Below are 21,726 nucleotides of genomic sequence, written 5' to 3'. Positions count from 1 at the left end.
CAAAATTTCTAGAATTATTTTTTAGTTTTCCTATTTTCAAAACCCAAAAATATATCTAATTTAGAAATTTGTTTTGCTTAATGAAATTAAGGCTTAACTGATAAATTTATCCAGTACTAATGAAATACAGTGTGTGTATAACTACGTTACTACTACTAATACTAATGTGATCTCTTCTGAATTATTGCATTGATCTTCCACACATATGTGAATAAAACAAATTATATTACCTCTTTTATGTTAGCCCATAAAACTAGAAAATGTTACTCTCTGTATGTACTATATTTGCATCTTGAGGATTATAGGGTTGCTTTCATTGCATAATTTTATACTTTTTAGAGGGTGCTATATTAAGATTTTCTGAAGAGTATTAGAGAAATTAAATACATTTAGGAAGGTAGCTGTGTACCAGGGCACATATGTGAATGTCAGCGTGTGATTTCATACTTAAAAAAACCCTCACGGTTATTGGATTTAACTGAGATTTGATTGAGAGGATTCATTAAACACTTTTAACATTGCTAACACATATAATGTCTTACTTAGATACACATTTTTAATATATATAATCTTTTCAATTTGTAAAATATAACATCTCCCCAAGGATTCAAAATTCGATCATCAGTTTCCTGTCTTGCCGAAGAACAGTCCAGCTATTATCCAAGCTATTTTAAAAGAAGCTGTATTTTTTCTTTAATAGCTGCAATTCCTAAATAAATATTTGAATATCTGAAAGACTTTTTATCAATTAACTTTATTATTAACTTAAAGCCATAGATTGAGACTGGGGAAATTATTGGGTTTTATTGTATTAATAATCATACCAAAAGATAAAATATCTGTATTTCATCCACTGCTGCACATATTTTTTGATTTGAAAATTTAAACTTTTTATAAGTGATTGCATGATAATTACTTATCTAAGTGGATAATGCAGGTGATTTGCAGTTTGAAATTATGACCTGATGAGCATCTTTATGTTGGTCGATTAAAAAGTAATGCCATAGGTAATAATTTCTTTATGCTGTAAACCTGAATTCGGTGATTTGCACACATGCTTGCCTCTGCACACTGAATGGTCACACTGATTTCAAGGAGATCATAAGTCTGCAAAAAACCCTCTTTGCCTTCCTCCCTCATCCTTATCCTCATCTTGAATTAACCTACATCTTGGTTCCCAAGTTTCTGCACAATCAGGACTTTAATTTTCAGTTTCAAAACCGATGATAATAGAGAAGATATGGTTCCACATTTCTAAAGAATATTTGTAGCACAAATATTGGTTTAGAATTGTAATGATTATTTCCTAAAAAGAGTAATTTTGGAAGCAGTTTGCATAACAGCTCATTTTCTTAAAAAAATAATTGGAAAGTAGTTATAAACATCATATTTGCCAATGTTCTCTTTTGCATTTATCATGCTAGGTAATAGGGATATCAGAATCTCCATAAATCAGTAATCATGTTAGTAATGGAAATTCTGCTGTTATTGTTAATTTCTGTCAAACAGTGGCCTACCATAACAGCTGAAAATTTGTAGATCTTCCAAATACAAAAAATACATTTGGAATTGCTGTAGCTAGTAAGTCTATAGATGCTGTTCACTGTAGTCAGTTCGTTAGGGAGTGTTGCTCCATGAGGACACTGAGAGTTTAAAAACAGTCTGCATGTGCTCCTGTTTGTGTTCAATAGCACATTTATTTTTCACTCCTACATACATTATATTATTGTGTCAGGCCTTCTTCAGAAAAAAGCCAGTAAATAATTCAATATTATTTTAACACTGTTTAACTGCAGACATAACAAATATTCTTTGTTTCTCAAAAATGGCTGGATAGAGTAGCACAATATTGTATATAAAGCAAGCATCCTGTAGCACCATCTGCTGGCATTGAGTTGGAAGTTGATCTTGAGACTGATTCTCCAGAGTACTGCCTAGTAAAATGTTTAAATTTTTTTTTTCATATATTTGGAGGGAGGGAATAATTTTTAGTATAATTTTTATTCTTTTTATTAACATCATAATGAGAAAATACAATGTTAATTTAAGGTTAATGTATGAACTGCAATAGAGATAGGTCAGGAGTGTTTTATTAAGTGCGACTCTAAAAAGAAATAAAATACTTTTTTCTATTTTACTAGAACTTTAGCAAGTATGATATTAAATTTTTCTTTTCCTGTTTTAAGTTGAATTCATATTTTTTTTTCATAGAGAAGACCCACAAGGCAATGGAAAGTCTAAGTAACATGTTTTTAGAAGGATAGCAACCACAAAATATTCTTCTACCTAACATTTATTTCATTATTTGATGTTAATCTTGAAAGCCTCGTGAAAGCTTAATGGATAGAGGCCTAGATGCTGTAATTGGTCCAGCAGTTCCCTGTATCTTCACAGGGCACCACTGTAGCCAGTGAAGCAAGTATTGGGACTATCTGCATGAATTTAGAACAGAGCCTTAAATAACACAGCTACAAAAGGTCACTGTCATTTCTTTTTTAAACTGTACCACATTGATACCTCAAAGAGATCTAGGCCTCATTCCTCCAAGTACTCTATAAATCACATGCAAATGATGGTTCTAACCTCCAAATATTTAAACAGAAAAAAAATATGAGGTATAACAGGTGGATGAATTCTGGTATTAATATATCTGGAAATCTGCAGTGTAATTTTGTATTTATATAGTGTCAAGAAAGTCATGTTGTAGATAGAGATGAGGACAAGGTCTTCATTGAAAAGAACTTGCAATTACACTCACTGATGGCTCAGAAACCATTTAAATGGTTGTAGTGATTTTGTACTGTTGAGCGTGTAAGTTTGTGTGCTATAAATATTTGTTTTGGCTGAAAATATGTCCTACGGTGTATAGTGTAGCATCTATATGCTAATTTTCAACTGGCTAAGAGCGATTGTGTTTCAGGATTTGTCAGAGTAAGTACTTGGAAGCAGCATTGCAGAGCAAGTTTTGAGGTGTAATCCAGATACAGATGAGGGCAGTGTGCATGTCAAGACTGGAAACAGAGGAAGAGTTTGGATGCTGCTTTTTTGGCAGTATCCAGCTTCAGATGTCGCTAGAACTATATGTATGAAATTCTCCAGAAGGATAAGGCCCTTTAGTGCTTCATGATGGAATGCAGACCTTTGAGTTCCAGGAAGAACAATGCTATATTTACAACTTTTAACCAATAGTTGATGTGGTAAAAGGAATTGTATTCATATGGTAAATGAATACAAACTTAATGTGCACCATATGCATAGTGACGAGATTATGTACTAATATATCACATTTATTTACCTTGTTTGGTTGCTGGGAAAAATAACCATTCAGTTCAATGCCTATACCACATGAGACAGAACAAAGTAATGGAGAATGTGTAATAATTTATAGTCTAGAATAAAATTACCGACTTAAATATTGTAAAAATTATTTGGTCAACACGACGGTACTGAGCAGGTAGTGTAGGTTTCTGGATCTGATCTCTATTAACACTATTATTACAGAGGTAAGCATTATATATATGTCTATTTATGTATAAAATATTTTTAATATATACATATAGGAATACTATATATAATTAGAATTATGGCCTGCTTCATTGAAAAAGTATCTGGTTTAACGTATTTACTTTTGAAAACTCAACTAATTTATGTATGCTCTGAACTTGATGTATGCTATCAGTATTCCCAGTTACATTGATAGGAAAAGGTGGTAAGCATCTATCTAGTGCAGTACACTACTGGTGCATTGATTTGAAATTACCTTTACAAAACCAATTAAATAGCTAAAGCACAGTCTTCTATACATGCTGTTATGGAACAGTATTATTTTGCAACAATACATTTTTATTACTTACAAATAGATTAATTTCACATCGCATTTTAAAAGAAAAATAAAAAACTGGCAAAATAAGCTGATTTCTCATATGAAACCTCTTATCTCCTAATTTCTGCCCAACGTGTGAAATACTATGTAAGTTTCAGCTAGCAATCAGTTTCAACATCTTGTAAGGCATCTTTTATCTTACAACACTTCTGCAGTAGGTGCTATTTCTGACTAAAATAATTGCTTGATGGATTTTTTCATTTTCTGTTGAGGTTTGTTGTTTTTATTCTTGTACTCACTAGGTAATGGGATAATCGTAACTATAAACCACAAGAGAGAAAATAGATTATTTTTAGCATAAACAAAAAAAGCCCATTCATAAAGCTGTTTTAGAACATTCTCAGACAAAAATGATGGTGATTTAAAACTTCAAAGCTTACATTTAAGTAGCAGTTTATGAAGTCGGGATGGTGCAAATATTAAAATATTAGTGTACACTGACCCTGAATATTCACCTGCAGATACTTTCCAGGGGCTTCAAAAAGGTCTGTGTTTGGTGGGAGGAGTCCTGCTGAATGACTTCCAGGACTTCCAGCAGATGAATCCCCAGTAAGAACGAACTCGTTCCAGATAGCTTCCCATTGCACATGGTGTAGGAATTAAGGGGCTGGGGATTATTGACTTTTGAAATCTGATGCAATATCCAGTTCATGAAGGACTGTTAAATATTTTTCTTTACTGCGTTTATTTTGCAAACATAGTGAACATATTTGACATTGGCATTGGATAAATGTTAGTCATTTATCACATAGTGTGACTGCGGGAAGGGGTGCAGTAAGCCTTTCCTGTGTTATATTCAATGAAATGAATTCTACAAGATAAATCTATCATTTTTTTTCTTTGCTGAACAAATATAACAGCACTATAGCATCTTCTCTGTTTATGCTTTCAGCTTTTGCTTCAGGATAGAATGATATTCTTCAAAGATAGTGCTCCTCTTTCACAAAATACACAGTTGAAGTGTTTTGTGCAAAACCAAAACTTGCATCTAGGCGTAAGGTTGTACTTTTTGTTGTAAAAAAGTTTGGACAGATAGGAAGTAGTTTGAAGGAAATGCTGATAAGTGTCATGTAAAGAACCGGACGACAATGAAGTTCTGATACAATATTAAAAGATTACATTGTTAAATAAAAATGCATGTTTAAAAAGGAAAAATTATTCAAACTGAAGTTTTAGGAATACTTCAGTACTATTGTGTGATATCGCTTTAGTAAGATTTCACATCCATCAAAGAACTAGCCTTTTTGTGCCAGTGAAATGAGTTTTAACCAACTGACTGTTATTTAAATGTTCACTTTGTGCGATCTCTAAACAATGTTAATATACAGACTTCATATAATATTTAACACTCCTCACTTTGATATAACTAAACTCTGAAACTTGCTATATAATCAACATAGAAGCCTAGCAGCAAACGAGTTTTCTCAATTTACTTACATTTTGTTGAAAACACTTTTGTTCAGATGTCATATATTCTGTAAGTACATTTGTACTGCTCAAATTTATTTCAAACCTTTAATTGTTTTTCTTAATTTTTCTCATATGAAGCAACTTCAAAAATTGTGAAATTTGTAAAATTATTTTTAGAAGACTTTTCTTACATATATAATTTGGTTTGGTTGATGACAGTATTCAAATCAATTATTTTTGCAAGAAGTATGTAAAAGGATAGACAGATTAATTGATGCTTCATTTAAGTCCGATTTTATATTGACATAAAATCATATAATTAATTTGCCATTTAGAAGTGCCCTACAGCCTCTGCAATCATAGAGTAATAATTTAGAAATGACTATTTGGCTTTCTCTGATTTATCATAATTAACTGGCTTCTCAGCATAAAACATAAAAAGGAGCATACTCAGATATTTTATCTTTTAATGTGTTGCATAATATTACCTCACTCAGAAATAATAGGCAGAGTATCTTGTATGTCACTGTGAGTTTTTCAGTTGATCTCTAGTTTGATTTCTTTTTAGGAAGATATTTTTCTTTAAATGAGTTCCTATGTTTGGCTCAGCTCTTACAGCTTAGTGTGGAAAATACAGAAAGTGGTCTTTTGAGGAATTTACTGATGGATTTAAAATGCCATGATCTTGTTTTGTTTTGTAACATCACCAAAGCTGCAAAAAATAGTGGAGAAAGACCCAGCGATACAAAACAATTTCTTGTGAGCCAGTAAAGTGTATCTTCTTACGAATGTCATTAAATTAGAAGAAAGTTTTGATTTTGCTATAATCCTGCTGTTCCTTTTTAAACGTAGTTTCGAAACGCCTAAAATTTTTTCACTGAAATATCACCATAAGCTGACATGATATCATGTGCTCTTCTTTTATCTTCTGAAGCTTAAATACTATGATTTAAAATGTACTTTAGTCACTTAAGGAAGAGTGGTATTTTATGCTGTTTTCTATGGGAAAACAGCTTTGCAGAAAATATTTATTGGAATGTAGGAGAGTTCTTTTGAGCTAATTTGAATGGTTACTGTAAAGGTGAAGTATTCTGTCCATTACTGGGAAATAACTTTACGCATCCCTCCTGTGACTTAAATAAATCATTGACAATATTTATTGCAATGTGAATATGGCATTAAGATTCTTAGAGAATTCAACGTCAAGTAGCAATCCAGCAATGGTATAGACTAAGGATATTATTATACACTGTCCTGAGAAAAGCACATCTGTAAAACTGTTGTGTCTTGGTTATTAGTGCTAGGATTTGAGCTATCTTTAATCTCATTTGACTTGTTCATCTTCCTTAAGGATCTCCATAAAGATGCACTGGGTATTCTTTTCAGTCCTTAGTTAGAGTTTGCATCAGTGGTCGTAAACCTGCTTAGCGGACAAAGACTCTCTTCCCTTTGAAGTCACTTCCCCAGCTTTTCAAAAGGTCTGCAAGCCGGTTCCCCTGAAAAAATTTAGAAAAGTCTGAAGTGGTGCCCCTTAAACCAGCAACAAAATAAAATTTTCTCTTTGCATTATTGAAAACCATGACAATCTTCTGAAGCAATAACAGTTTAAAAGCTTTTAAAGAAATCTGTTCTGCTCTACGACCAGCTTTTAAGTTGACCCCATTATTTGGAAAATCAGAGGCTTGGAAACCCTTAAATACTTGACATTCTTATCAAAGGAGTCAGCCTGACTTTTCACGGGACTCCTCTTTTACAATATTTATTCAAGTCGTAATTTCTTTAAAGATACCATTCAGATTTCTTGTGTGTTTTGTTGCGGTTTTTTGTTTGTTCATTTGGGTTTGCTTGTTTGTTTGTTTGTTGGGGGGGGGGGGGGGTGTGTGTTTTGTTGTGGGTTGATTTTTGTTTTGCATTAAAACTTTTCTTTAGAACATACGTAATTTGGTAACAGCCCATATAATTTATGAAACACAGATCCTGCCACCTGTAGATATATGCTCTATTATGTTTGAAGTCCGAATTCTAAAAAGACTGCGAGCATTACTTATGTAATTTTACTTTTCTGTTGACTATGATAAATATATATGCTTAATTTCTACTTCTTGTTTTTCTTGTTTTAAGAATCTCCTGCATTTTATGTATGTAGTTACTGGCAGCCTAACGTAGATAAAGCCTACAGTAATGTAGTTGGTGTAAGCGATAAGTTTACTATAAGGATTTTGTTTATTTCGTTGGGACATTGCTGCTAATAAGTCCTTCTAACTCCAACATCTTCTATTCATTATCTCCACTACAATGTTGTGCATTTAAAACTTCTCTGATTTCAAAAGTTTCGTTAACATGTGTAGGACATAATTAGATTAAATCTTTGTTGATCTATGCAAGTATTTGTTAAATGCAATTTTGGAAAGCAAAAGAAAGTAAAATAAAGTAATAAAACCAGAATTCTAGACTCTTGCTAATGTAAGCAGCTCATTTAAAATAAAACAGTCTAACGACAGCTTTAAATGCACAAAGCTTCCTCCTATTTTATGGTGTAGTGACAACAAGAAGAAAGTATTGGGTCAACAAAATTAAATTATTACTTGGTGATAAGAGCGTTACAGTTACCATTCTGTTTTCCCCTAAAGCTGCAAATTTGTGGCTTGTCTACACAATGTTTGTTTTTGGAGCTTCTAAGGTGCCTGTCCATGTTTAGGTGAAAAAAGTTCAACAGAGCAAATTTTCTCAACAAGGTTTGTGAGCATTCATAGGATGAGTCACCTGAGAAGTACCTAGCCATCACTAAGTCTACCCTTACGCTTCTAATTTGTTGGGAGTTTTTCCTTTGCTTCTGAACTGTCTGCTGTACTTCCTGGGTTTGAGTGTGGTGTGCCAAATATTATACAAAACAAAAGCAATTGCTGTTAATTATTATTTAGTAAGAGATTAGGGACAATTCAGCAAGTTGTTCTGTTAGGAGATATCTTAATATGTTCCAAAGCATTTTCAGATTTAATATACCGATAACATATATCCATATTTGAGGGTATATATGCACATATATGTAGCGTATACATCTAAGAAGAAACAGATTTATTTAGTTTTCAGAATTTTGTATTGCGGATATAAATAACAGATTATAACAGTAACAGAATATATCAAATTTTAAAAGGTCAAAATGCTTGCTTTGATACTTTCTCATAGATGATTACCAACTTTTTCTAAAAAGTCATTTGAATGTGGCAGCTACATGGACATTCTGGGAGGTGTTGCAAATGGTCTGAGTAAAAATGTAAAATACTGAGAGTAAGCTAAGCTCTTCTTTATGCAAGCCCAGATCTACACTTCTGTTACACAGAAGTCTCTCATTGTACACATACAGTGTCTGGGTACCTACCTGCTTTAATATATTACCATATTTTCTAGTAAGCCCCAGTACCATTGTTGCTAGTAGTGTTAAGGCTCTACATGGACAAACTAATGACATTATGCTATTTTTATATTTTGAAAAGTTACAACCCCAAATATAGTTTGGATTATGTTTGCAAAACCATCTCCTGTTTTTGAAGTGAGGAGAGTTTGACATTACACTGCTTTACTGCCTTGAAATATTACATATCTTACATATCATCATTATTAGAATTATCGATATTACATATCTTACATATCATCATTTATTGTGAAGTGAAATTATTCCTTGCTGCTTAAAACTTCATCTAATCCTTTTTGAAACCATATGATGAAATTGCCCAGGATACATTCTTTAGAGTTTAAATGCTTCATAAAATGCTATGAATTAACTAATTATATGGTAATACAAAAATTACATGATTTCCATGAAATACTAGCACTCTTGAAGAGGGTGATCCAGAGAATGACCTGTGAGTGAAGTTAAAAAACTATTTAAAGAGCTTTATAGCATTTGTTTACTCTTTTTGTGTCTTGACCCAGATAATTTTTTTTCTTTAGATGTGCCAGTGGTACAGTTTCTTCTTTTTAATGGTATCCATGTATGTTTGATTACAAAGAGAATCACAGAAAAAAATAAGTTTTATTTGTTCTTGTTGCAGGGAAATGTCTAAAAGGAGCAGCAGTAATTAATAGTGGTTTTGGGTGTTTTGATTTTGCAAACTCATCTGAAATTCACTCTGATTACATTCCGAGCTGCACATCTTACAAGGAACCAGACATCAGGCTGACGTTTCAACACTGTTACTAGAATAAAATAAAATTAGTCAATGGATGTTTTACTTCATCTTTGGGCACCGTAGGTGTCTCCTCTTGGTACCTGTCATAGTGACACTTCTGTGTTTATGGGCAGCAATTGACTTTCATCTCTTCTTCCACCAGAAAAATAGAAGGGGGAGATGGAGAGAGGAGAAAATGCAAATCTGTGCTTTCCAATTTCTATTTGTTTTTACTGTTCATCTGATTTTTATACTATTGTGCATTAGTAAGTATGCAGGCTGAATTCCAATAGGAGATTGCTGCTGTACTATGTAGATAGGAGTACAGAACAAACATAGGCAAACAGTAGCATAGAAGTGATTTGTAGGGAACATGAACTCAAAGAGCAAGGAAACTGAAGACACTTCAGTGATTGAAGGCAGTGATTTTAGACATAGATTGTAACCAAGGATTGCTTTTATTATTTTTTCATTGAAGGTGATTTTGCAACTCCTCGAGCTATTTTGACAGGACATGACTATGAGATCACCTGTGCTACCATTTGTGCTGAACTTGGCCTGGTAATAAGTGGTTCAAAAGGTAAGGTAGCTGTTGTCATTTCTTTCTGTTCATGAAGCTATAATCCTAATGCAAAAAAGAATCTAGTCTCAGGTGGCAGAATTTATTAACTTTATGGTGGTTTTATTTCAAACCTTGTTTTAGTTGCTACAGAATTTGAAGCCTCTTTTTATTCAGACATTTATTAGAACTGCACCACTCAAATCAGTGTCATCTCAAATTTGCTGAGTATTACTGTTTTAAACAGTACTGGTCCCAGTATGGACCCCTGAGGAACACCACTTGTCACTGATCTCCATTCGGATATTAAGCCATTGACCACTACTTTCTGGATATACACTTTTAGAACACCTGCCTGTGTAAATTCATTATACTTACCTCTGTGTCTTCATATTTTGAAAATGTGATTTTAAGATTCAGTACGTTTGTTTTTGTGCTCTCAAAATTAACTAGTACCAATTTTAAAAGGAAATGCACAAAAGAATATCTGTTAGGTTTCTAAGTAGTTTTGCTCTAAAATACCATAATGCAAAGCTTTTAAGGGGTAAGCTGTTAATTTTACCCTCTGACACCCTATGGCTTAAAGTCATAGGCTTTCCACTTAAACATGGTATAATAATAATCATTATAATGTGTTATAATAGTGATTACCTAAGTAAAACTAATTGGTTATTATTTGATATATGATGTCTTTAAATTAACATGTAAATCAGTAAATAGAAATTTATTCTTTCTCATTAGAAGGACCATGTCTCATACATTCTATGAATGGAGATCTACTGAGGACATTAGAAGGTCCTGAAACATTAGAAGGTCCTGCAAGCTGCCTGAGACCAAAACTTATTCAAGCTTCAAGAGAAGGCCACTGTGTCATATATTATGAAAACGGTGTCTTCTGTGTATTCAGTGTGAATGGGAGACTTCAAGCCACTATGGAAACAGATGACAAGATAAAGGTGAGTGTACTCAAATGTGTGCTAAGGACTGTCAGTTCTGCTATCAGGAAAAGTTATCAATGTTGGAGTTTTGTGGAGCTTCTCTCTATAGCTAGGCCATAGAAATATATGGTACTAGACCATAATGGCAGCATTCTGGAAAAAATGTAGTTAGGGGGATGAGGTACTCCTAATAGTCCTGGTTTTAATTTTAGAATAACTCTGTTCATATAGTAAAGAATACCCTGTAGGCATTTGGACTGAAGAATACAAGTATTACTATTTGCTGACCAGGAGAATTTGGGCTACTTTACTTTTCAATAGGAAGGCAGGATGTTGTTGGACATGCTGTTTTGGATGTTGGCTTTCTCTTTTTTGGCATCTCTGTCTGTATTCCTTCATCTTAGCTTGAGATAGCATGTGTTGTGCTGAGCTTCAGGAATTTTATAGGTATATTTCAACTCTTTACCCCTTAAAAGTCTCTTTGACATTTGCTGAGCAGGCAAGTAGGTTCCACATCTTTAGCTGCGAGAGACATGGAGCAAGTCCAAAACTATGCAGGAGGCATTTTAAGCTTATGGTTTTATGGAAATTATTTGATAATACAAACTGCAAGTCTTTTGACAGTTACTATGAAATAGTCCCTATGAAGCAGAGCAGAACCTGCCAGCTATGCTGCAGTGATGCAGAAACATCAAAAGAATATTTTTGTTGAATTAAAAATATTCCCACTTTTTCCTTGAATGAGAAGGGAAAGGGAAGGGGATAAAAGGAAAGGGAAAGGTGATCAAGTAGGACCACCTAGAGCCAGTTGCCCAGGGCCATGTTCAGATGGCTTTTGAATATCTCCAAGGATGGAGATTGTACAGCCTCTCTGGACAACCTTTGCCAGTGCTTGGTCATCCTCACAGTAAAGAAGTGTTTCCTACATATAACTGTTTAACTATTTAATATCAGTCAGAGGAGACATTTATTGTTGTAAACATATAGCAGTGTTACACCTCCAAGCTGACTTTTGTGATCTAATGGAACAGCTCAGCAACTCATCTCTTGAGTTGAAAAACCTCAAATGTTTCTCCTTTATTTGAATTAGATATTTAAGGAAGAAAATGTCTCTTTGTCCTCATGTTCATTTTACAGAATTATTTAAATTCTTTCAGATGTTGTGCAAAATTATGAGCATTTTAAAATTTGCACCTGTTCTTCTCTTGACTTTATTAATATTAATTCTTAAGAATGTGTCAATATATTTGAAAGAATATTAGTCTTTGTTATTTCAATTTTAAAACTTGCGTTGAATAGTGAATGCTCCATTACCATGGAAGTTTCCAGTGTAGTTCAGTATATTCCACTTAAAACCTGCAAAACTCTGTTGTGTACTGTATTCTGATAATCCAGCATTCCTGTTTTCAAAAGGTCAGATACGTTCATGGAGGAATATGCGAAAATAACTCTCTATGTAGGTCTTTCTTCCATACTGAGAGTGCTGTCTGCGGGCAGGGGAGAAGGCATTTGATCTTTGGATACCATGGCAGCCACAAGTGTGGATCTGAGGCTGAGGAAATGAAGTAGGAATGTGTATATTTCTGTCCTTAGCCTTTTTTCCAAATTAGTGTAGATTATTGCTTCAATTTTTAATCTTCCTTAAATTCTCTGAAACTATACCTTTGGCTGTGCTTGTACAAATGCTTTTGGGATTTTCAGGCTACTCTTCATCCCAGTTCTTTCCATAAAGCAAGTACATATCACAGTGTTTTCTCTTTTTACAATAATAATGTTGATAATCTGTCACTTTCAGTTGTGATTATGTTGTCAGCTAGGCCAGCAAATCTGTAAAATATCTAGAAATCCCTTGCCAGCTAAAACAATTTCTGTAGTGTTTCAGTCAGTACCCCCAGCTTTAAGGACATTGCTAGAGGCAATGGAAGTTCTGCTCTCTGTGGGCCAGAATTACATATGTACAGAGGTTTGGTTTTTATTTTGGTTTGTTTTGTTTTCCTTCTCTCCCAGTGGTCCCAGTTGGGCTTTATGCTTAAACAATCTACACCGTCTTTCGCAGTGCTTCTGCACTATATCATGCTAGATGGCAAGTGGCAACTGCATGATTAAAGTAGAGGCCTTTAAAATGAATAGTACCTGCCCATAGGCTGTGCTGACAAATGCTTTTCTTTGGCTTTTGCTCAAGGAGGATAGAAATGGGAAGGAAGGGGTTGTAAGTGTTGAATCTCTAATGTAAAATTCTAGTTTCTATTTTCCTAGGGTTGCAAGTGTTGAATCTGTAATGTAAAATTCTAGCTTCTATTTTCCTCTGTCATTAGGGACCTGTATTTCAGCATGTTATTGACGAAACTAGCCATTTTCAGTAGTGATGTTTGGAACACCATTCTGATTTTCCTTCTTGTATTCATGTGCTAGAAAATAGCTAGAAAAATTTCAGATGCGTTGAGGAAATTCAAAGTCTAATTGATGCCTTCCACCTGTTGTTATTTTAAATACTGTATTGCTCAGTGGAGCTTAAGCATATCACAGTACATCTACCTTGTAATGTTTAGATATCTTAATGAATAACTTAACTCTAAATAGTCTGCTTGTTCTGAGAAGGGAAGTTATTTTACCCTGAACAAAGACTGTATGCTGTTTCACCCAGAGGAACCAATTTATTTTCCTTTCCTGAGTCTGTTTTGAAATGTAGAAGTGCCCACAAGACTCCTGCTGCTGTAAGCCAGGGCTGTCACAGTGTCAGCTCTGCCTTTTTACAAAGCACTGCCTTTCAAAAATCTGAGATGTTAAAAGGGATTTGTGCAAAGTTCTGAGACTTCTCAAGGAAATACAAGTCAGAAATGTAGCTTTTAGAACATTGATGAAATCGTGTGCTTTAGGGATTATTTGAGAGTCTGGAGCTCATGTTGTGAAAAAGATTAGTTGCAGAGTTGTTTCAGTTTCATACCTAGCAGAATCGTAGATAAACTACACTGGGGAAAAACAGAACAGTAAAATTGATTCATGTCATCTTCTATGCCAGTTGGAGTACTTGGGAGTAAAAGCATCCTTTCATTTGTTAAATCTTGAAGGGCATGTCCTGAAACTGAAATGTTGACAGGGTGACCTTTTTCTTCCATTCATTCCTTCATTCATGTATATACATATATAGGAAAGTGGCTGATAAATTTATTAATAAAGGATAAAAATAAATAAATCAACATCTTGTCTTCATGACAAGCCAATGACTTAGTAAAATTGCATGGGTATTAGTAAGGGTTCAAAGCCTATACTTTATTTAATCAAAAGATCACAAACTCCCCTGCATTTTGCAGGTAGTGGAAGAGTTAAAGATTAATGGCTTTAATTTGCCTTTTAATATAGCATTTCTTCAGTGAGAGCCTCGAGTATAAAATTCAAGTGAACCGTGACCATAAGGTTAATGGATTTTCATCAGCTGAATTTTATAAGTGTAGCAAATAATTATTTGTCACGGTCTTCATTGCAATTTGAAAATACCCTTAGGAGACTGCCATTGCTAAAGAGAAAAAAACACTCAATATTGATCTTTGCTTCTAATGAATAATTTTTTTAATAATTGTGTGTGGTATGTTAAATCTCAAGATCATCCTTTCAGTGCATGCAAGTTCTAGATAATTTTCATAGTCTTATCTCAGTTTGTTTTCTACCTCTATCTTATAGAGTTACTATACTCTTCTAAGACAGAATCTAAATGAGTTTTCAAGCTCCTTGGGGCTGTGCTGTGAGAGGTGCTCAGCATATTTTTGTAGGCTGGTAGAAGCAATCACAGGAACAATTTATGATTGCAACATTTGGTTTTTTGCGGTAGAATCTTCAGCTCAGAATAGTCAACTCCAACCCTGGTTAGTATTCAATTTGCCATAGTTAGATATGGTTGGAAAAAACCCCCATATATTCAGCTATATGATTTCTAAATTTACATGTACTTGTTGTCATCATAATTCAAAACACATTTGGAATAGGTTTATCATCTATTTTTTTTCAGTGTTATTTTGTTCACAGTATATGCTTGTATTTGTTACATTAATTTAAAAGTTATTGTGTGAAATAAAATTTTAGCAATGTGATTCATTCTGATTACTTGGGAGTTGTTGCAGTAAACACTAAAATTTGATAATATAAAAGTCACCTAGAGAAACTCTATTTTAATGTACCTATTGCACTTCATATAATTCTTAAAGGCTATATTTGGCATCAAAGTGATAGAGGATAGCAATACAAAAAATACAGATGTGCAGTATGTCTGACTTCAATTATTGCTGTTCACAAAGCAGTATCTTACATAGACTGTATATTTTGGTTTCTAGGCTTGTCAGCAGCCTGTATAAATACTTTAATGTTGCACGATTGTAACATTTTTGTGTTTTAGTTTCTACCATTTTTGTGGTGCATGCACTGTATAAATTGTGTGTATTATAACACCGACAGCTTCCTTTTCCTGGGGAATTTAAAATCACAGTATGTTACAACTTTTGCATAATGAAAAAATATAGAAGCAGGGATTGCAAATGTCGAAATACTTGCAGACTTCAGCACGGAGAGAAATGTTTCCAAGATCAGGTCTTCAGTTCTTTCTTCTGTTTCCTAAATTTAACTCTTTGAGCTGGAATTTTGCTTGTAGACTATCATCTTGAGGCAATTTCCTTGCCTTCCAGTGACAGTGTTTTTAGTTACAGTGGATCAATGTATTTGTAGAACGTGTATAGAACATTGCTCTGAATGTCCTCCATTCTTACATTGTTCTATTGAAAAGCTTTGTGGCTGCCTGCCTTCAGTCAGGAAACTAAAGTTTATCACTAATTAGTCCTGGCATGAAGGATGTGTATTTTGTTGAAAAACTGCCCAAATTTAGCTGAATCACAAATCTCAGGGTAAATGCATTCAGTAGATATGGTTTAGCATCTGCATTCTGTATTGAACATCTGTAGCCCAGGGATGCGGAGTTTTCCCCTGCAACCAATCACCCCCTAGAGCAAGGCGCGCAGAAATGCCGTGGCAAGAAATGAGATGAGGTGATCCTGGATGAGGAAGGGAAAAGGGTGATGGGGAAGACAAAGAGAAAGAAGAGCAGAATCGAGGACGGAGCCAAGGACAGGATTAAAGAAATGTTTGCAAGAGCAACAGGAACAGAGAAGTAGAGATGGGAATGCAGAAATTTGTCAGAGACTGGGAGAAGACAAGGCAGAAAGGAGTGAAGGAAAAATTGGAATAGGAAGTAGGAGCAATAGAGCAAAGGATTAGGTAGGATCAGGAGTTTAATACTAGGTAATAGTTCTTCATAGTTCCTTATTTTCCTCTTGATAACAGAAAATCATCCAGAAAACAAATAGCAAATTTTTTGTCATGGTTCTGTGTGCTCAAATGAAGAGGATGATAGGCTGCTGCTGTGCCGAGTATTGCGTACCAAAATAAAAGTAGAGAACAGAGAAGGGAAAAGCAGAAGTCAGCTGGGGAGAAAAAGTCAGAAAAAGAACTGAGAAGAGGCAGCAGGAAACAGGAGGAGAGAGTAAGGGAAAAGGTTTGGGCTTAGAGGAGTTATTAATAATGGTCCAAACTGTAGTTTTAATGGTCTTGATCTCACTGCTAGCTTGTGCTAATATCATTTCACATGACAGAATTCATTCAGCTTTTTGGTTTGGGTGCTTTCTGGAAAACTGTATGAACCCTTCTGTTTTGCCAGATAGCTAGAGAATGGGGGTCTAAATTGAGGATCTAGTATTGTCTACTGCTTAAGTTTATTTTCTGCACAGCAGCAGGACAGGGTCTCCCTTTCAGAAGAAGTTTTATACTCTACCAGGCTACTGTAGCAGTGATTGCTAAGACCCTTACTGAAAAGATTTCTAAGATCTTGGTATTACCGTGAGAAAAGTCAGCAATGGGGTCTTCCAGGGACTGCTGTTGAGAGCAAGGTGTTGGGAAGCAGTTTTATTCGTGTTTTCTGAGGGAGGATGCTGAAGGAGTCACAGATTGATGAAGGCAACAAATGAGGTGAATGGGGATCTGTGATTCAGGATACCCCAGAATATGGCATAAGCAGGCTCCAAAAAGAGATTAAGAGAATTCTTGGGGAGCACGTCCATAAATGGATACTAAAGAGAATGGAGAGAGCTGTACATCCTGATATTTCTGATCCAGTGATTGTGGATGCTGAGAAGCACAAGGGGAAGGGACTGTAGAGTGGTCACCTCACAACATCTGTAGTGATACAACTTGGATCATGCTCTGTCTGACCCCACGTGGTATCTCTTATTTTAATAAAATTTAAAGTTCAGTTCTCTGAAACAACATTTTGACTTATTTAACCTGACAAAATCTCTCTTTAAGAAATATTTCTCATGCTTCCAGTATTCCTAATATGTGATAGTATCATCTGGTACAGACATCAGGTAACTGAGGAAAGTTGTGTTTTTTCCCCTATACTCAGTATGTATCATTGTTCTTTCCAATAGCACACAAGAAATGTCAAAATAGATTAAAGGCTCCTGTTTCAAGAAGTCTTCACCGTGAAAACAAATTATATCCAATCTTTCCCTGTGATATGGATCCCAAATAAAGATTTCAAATGTAGACTTGCCATTAGTTCCTATGATCCATGCAAAATCAGGGTATAAACTATTGAACTTGTGACAGGAGGTTTCAGGATAGATGGTGAAAGGATCTTGTAAATCTAGTTAATTAGAAGAGTAAATTTATTTAGCTGACCTCATATTAGATCTTTGGAATACAGAATAAATCACAGGTGAGGTAAAACTTAACTAGTGACATCTAATGTATTAAAGAGACTTGTGCATAATAACGTTAATTCTATTGCTGTGTAGAATAACATAACAATAATGTTGCTTCCCCAAGCTTGTATTGATAACAAGTCTCCCTAGACATTCAGCTGTCAATATGAAAATTCTTATGAAAGTAAAAGACGCGAAATAAGAACAACACCTATTTATCTGACAAATATCCATGTGATTTCCCCTTAGGCAATTCAGCTCAGTCGAGATGGACAGTATCTGCTTACAGGTGGAGACAATGGAGTTGTCATGGTATGGCAGACGTGGGACCTCAAGCAGCTTTTTGCATACCCGGGGTGTGATGCTGGAATCCGATCCATGGCCCTGTCGTATGACCAAAGGTTAGAGCAAAGTCTGGTCTTCACAAGAATTTCAGAGAATATGTACTTACAATTAAATTGGGGGGTTTTTGTTGTTGTTTTGTGGGGTTTTTGTTGTTGTTGTTATTTTGTTGTGTTGTTTTGTTTTGTTTTTGTTTTTTGGTTTTTTTTTTCCTGATTTTGATTTTCTATGGATGAGATTCTGGTGATTATATTGAGAATTCTGTGCTTGCATAAATTTCTTTCTAACATGTGAGATTTAGGTCAGATCATATTTTTCTGGATTTAAGCTCTTAGGGGAATGAAGAGAGATTCAAGAAATCTTAAGTTTGGCAGGGTTTCAAGATAGGTTCAGTTAATGGCCTGTGCCAATATACAGTGTGGGTCACATGGAAGGTTACATATGTGCTCTTCATGTTTCTTCTTTCACTTATGATACAAATCACAGTCCTGATTCCAGACTTTCATGTTAAAAATAGAACAGTTAGAATAGCTGCACAATAAGATTCCTTCCACACATCCGTATTTTGCTAAAGCAAATATTAATTTTCATTTTTAGAAAAGTTATTTTATCCACATAATGCTTTATAGATTGGAGATTCCTTCTACTGAAACCTATCAGTTAATATTTTTACTGCATTTTTACATTAAACTTTCCAATGCAGCTGTACTTCTGTCCTTCCATGTTTTTATCACAAAAGTATTGTTTGTTTATAAGATGGAGGTTTACCATTTCATTTGTACACTTTTAGCTTGCAGGCTAGAATTTTGTTTGGTTTGGTATATTTGTTTAGTGGAGTTCCTGTGTGTTTTTCAAGCAGGTTTGGCTCCTTAAATCTCTTAGGAGTGTCTACATTGTGCGGTAAAGCATATTGCTGAGACTCTGAATTGAAACTAATTCTTACTGAAATCCATACTGAATGTTTTAACATTTTCACTCAGTCTACATTTCTAAAACTTACATAAAATTAACTTAAAACCCAAACCAAACCAAAATAACAACCCCACAACAAGCCAGGAAAATCTATGGACTTCATTCAAACTTTCAACTTTGTGTTAAGCATTATTCAAGATTATAGGCATTTTGGAAGAAACGGTTTTGCATTAAAAAGCCCCTGATGTTGAAAGTATTTAAAAAACTGGAGTTACAGCTGTTGAATTTTAGACCCCTGAAATGTATAAAATTTTCCATTTAGAGAATCTTTAAACTGTAGTCAATGGCATGTCCACATGATTGTCACATGTCAATAAATTGAAATTTAATACAGACATTATAAATTTATCCATGTGCTCAAAATAGGAATCTATTTGCTTTGGGTTTGAAGACTCAGAAACTCAGAAGAGACTTACTCATAGTATTTGACTGAGTAATTACTCAGTAATTACTCAGAATACTTTATTTGGCATGCATGAATGTGTGTGTTTGAGTGACTGTGTAAAAAAGTCTTAATGTAATACAAAAGCACTCAAAATGGTGCTATTGAAATGAAATAGTCTGATGCTATCAAAATGCAATGTTTTGATGATTTCATACTTAGTCTTTGTATGGAAATAGCAGCTTTTTACTCTAAATATATGGTTTTTTTCATTCCTTTTTCCCTAAAATGCTGGAATTTTATATGTCCTTATATTTTTGACTTTCATGAAACTCTAAGATGACACAGTAGAAAGGGTGATACAGAAGCTCTTGTAATTGTGTGCTGTGTCAGGGTCATCACTTTTCAAACAGATCGGAATTATCTCTAGTAGTAGGTCAACGATCATGAATTTAGAAAGAAGGAGTTCCTCAGTGGGAAATTACAGTGATTTACTTTCAGAAACCTTCAAAACAATCGAAGCTCTTAGATTGCTTTCAAATGCAAACATTAACATTTCCAGCTGAAGTCCTGTGCCCACATCCAATTCCTTCAGGTAGATCGTGTGCTCAAATGGGGAAGGCGAAACTGAACTGAGCAGTTCTCCCAGCCTTCCTTTGCTTGGCTGCTGCACCAGGGCTTCATCTCACTTCCATACCTCCCAAAAACCAACTAAGCAAGCCAATATATAAGCCCAGGAAATCTGAAGAGGCCTTGCAGGACAGTGATGCTGGTGCACCTTTTAGAGCTGGTGCAGATGGTGGGTTTAGTTGAATCCAGCTTGCTGGAGTCCTTGGAAGCCCAGGATGAGCCCCTGAAGCCTGACTTTTCTGACACACGGAGCAATTCCAGCTCCAGCTGTCTTTGGTGGATGCTGATTGTTGCCTCAGGTTCTCATGCCTATATTGATGTAACTCTTCATTGTGTTGACTCACATATCTGAACATGAGGTGGTTTACTAACAAATATGGTATTGTGCTTTCCTTAGGTGTATAATGACTGGCATGGCATCTGGGAGCATAGTGGTTTTCTACAATGATTTCAACCGTTGGCACCATGAGTATCAAACCAGATACTGATCTTCAAGAGACCAAGATTAGCACTGATGTGGGCAGCTGTTGTCGGAAGGCAACTGAACACAGCACGCTTCCCTTGGTGTCTTGCCACAGCATTGTTCCTTATAAATAGCTATATTACATCTGAATGTAACTTAAATTTGCTGGAAGAAGCAACCTATTTTTTAAAGTTAATTGCTATTTTTGTAGACCTTGCTTGACTTTTTTGGGGGAAGGGCAAAGAAGCAAAAAAATGGCTGCTGGGTTCTGTAGTCAAAAATCTATATTTTTAGTCATAATGAGAAGTCTATTTTGATCCCTGTATGTAAAAGAAACCTAAAGTAAAGATGGTTAAACTTCACATTCTAGCTATATTATGAAGAAACCAATTTTCCATCTGAAGCTTTATCTATAGCCTTGAGGAATATATGATTTTAACATAATGGAAATGAATTATGATGTTTGGGGAATTTTAATCTATGCTATTACACTTTCTCATTCTTTTCCAAACGATTGTACTACATCAGCACTGAAGTTTCTGGGAATCAGTCGTAATATTTAAATTATGGTTAATGTAATTTTAAACTTTGCAAATCATTTCCATCAATGTTACTATTCAAGCATGTTTCTAGGCCTAGACAATTAGTTACTTTTTTAGTTGTATGTTTTGTGCTGTTAGGAGACAGAAATCGGGAATGGAGTTTGTGTTACATCGAGTGTGAATCCTTCTAGCTTCTAACTGGCATCTCCTTCGAAAGCACACCAAAATGTGGATTGTTCCTCAAAATCTGAAAGGCTACTTGCAGACTTTAAACTCAAATTAGAAACCTACAGAGGCATGTATTTTTTAATGGATGCAAGTACCAAAGCACACTTCTGCTGGCTGACTGTGAAAGCACTGAAAAGGTGGCTGTTTGCTGATGTGCAGCCTCAATACAACAGCAGAAGCACTGGACTTGCAGGCAACTTTATTTTTTACCCCAGGACTAAGCCCTGCAATACTCAGCACACGCCATGTTCCTTTTCTGCATATAGCTCAATATCTTTTATATTTTGCTATCACCAAATCCAGTCAGATCCTGCCCAGTCATATTGAATTACCTCTTTCTTCTAGGAAATGAAAAATAATTTATACTAAGGAACAATAAGTTATTTTGGTGTTGCACAAATCTACTTTTCTACAAGATTGCTGTGCAGAATTCTGTGAAAATATTTGTGTAAAGAACTGTTATTG

General features: G+C 34.8%; 1 protein-coding gene across 1 annotated transcript in view; it reads left to right on the top strand.

Moving 5' to 3' along the window:
- Positions 1-20,516, top strand: part of LRBA (LPS responsive beige-like anchor protein) — a gene marked incomplete at both ends in the record, with an annotated part of 409,769 nt that extends 389,253 nt beyond the window's left edge. The window contains 4 exons of the mRNA XM_080343895.1: positions 9,941-10,042; positions 10,763-10,977; positions 17,952-18,103; positions 20,426-20,516. Of these exons, the coding sequence (XP_080200021.1) occupies positions 9,941-10,042; positions 10,763-10,977; positions 17,952-18,103; positions 20,426-20,516 (560 nt within the window). The remainder of the gene's footprint in view (positions 1-9,940; positions 10,043-10,762; positions 10,978-17,951; positions 18,104-20,425) is intronic.
- Between the last annotated feature and the right edge of the window lie 1,210 nt (positions 20,517-21,726).

Source organism: Nesoenas mayeri (genome assembly GCF_963082525.1).
Source record: "Nesoenas mayeri genome assembly, chromosome: 4".
Lineage (NCBI taxonomy): Eukaryota > Metazoa > Chordata > Aves > Columbiformes > Columbidae > Nesoenas > Nesoenas mayeri.
Note: the sequence above shows the minus strand (reverse complement) of the source record. Positions and strands in the feature narration are given on the sequence as shown.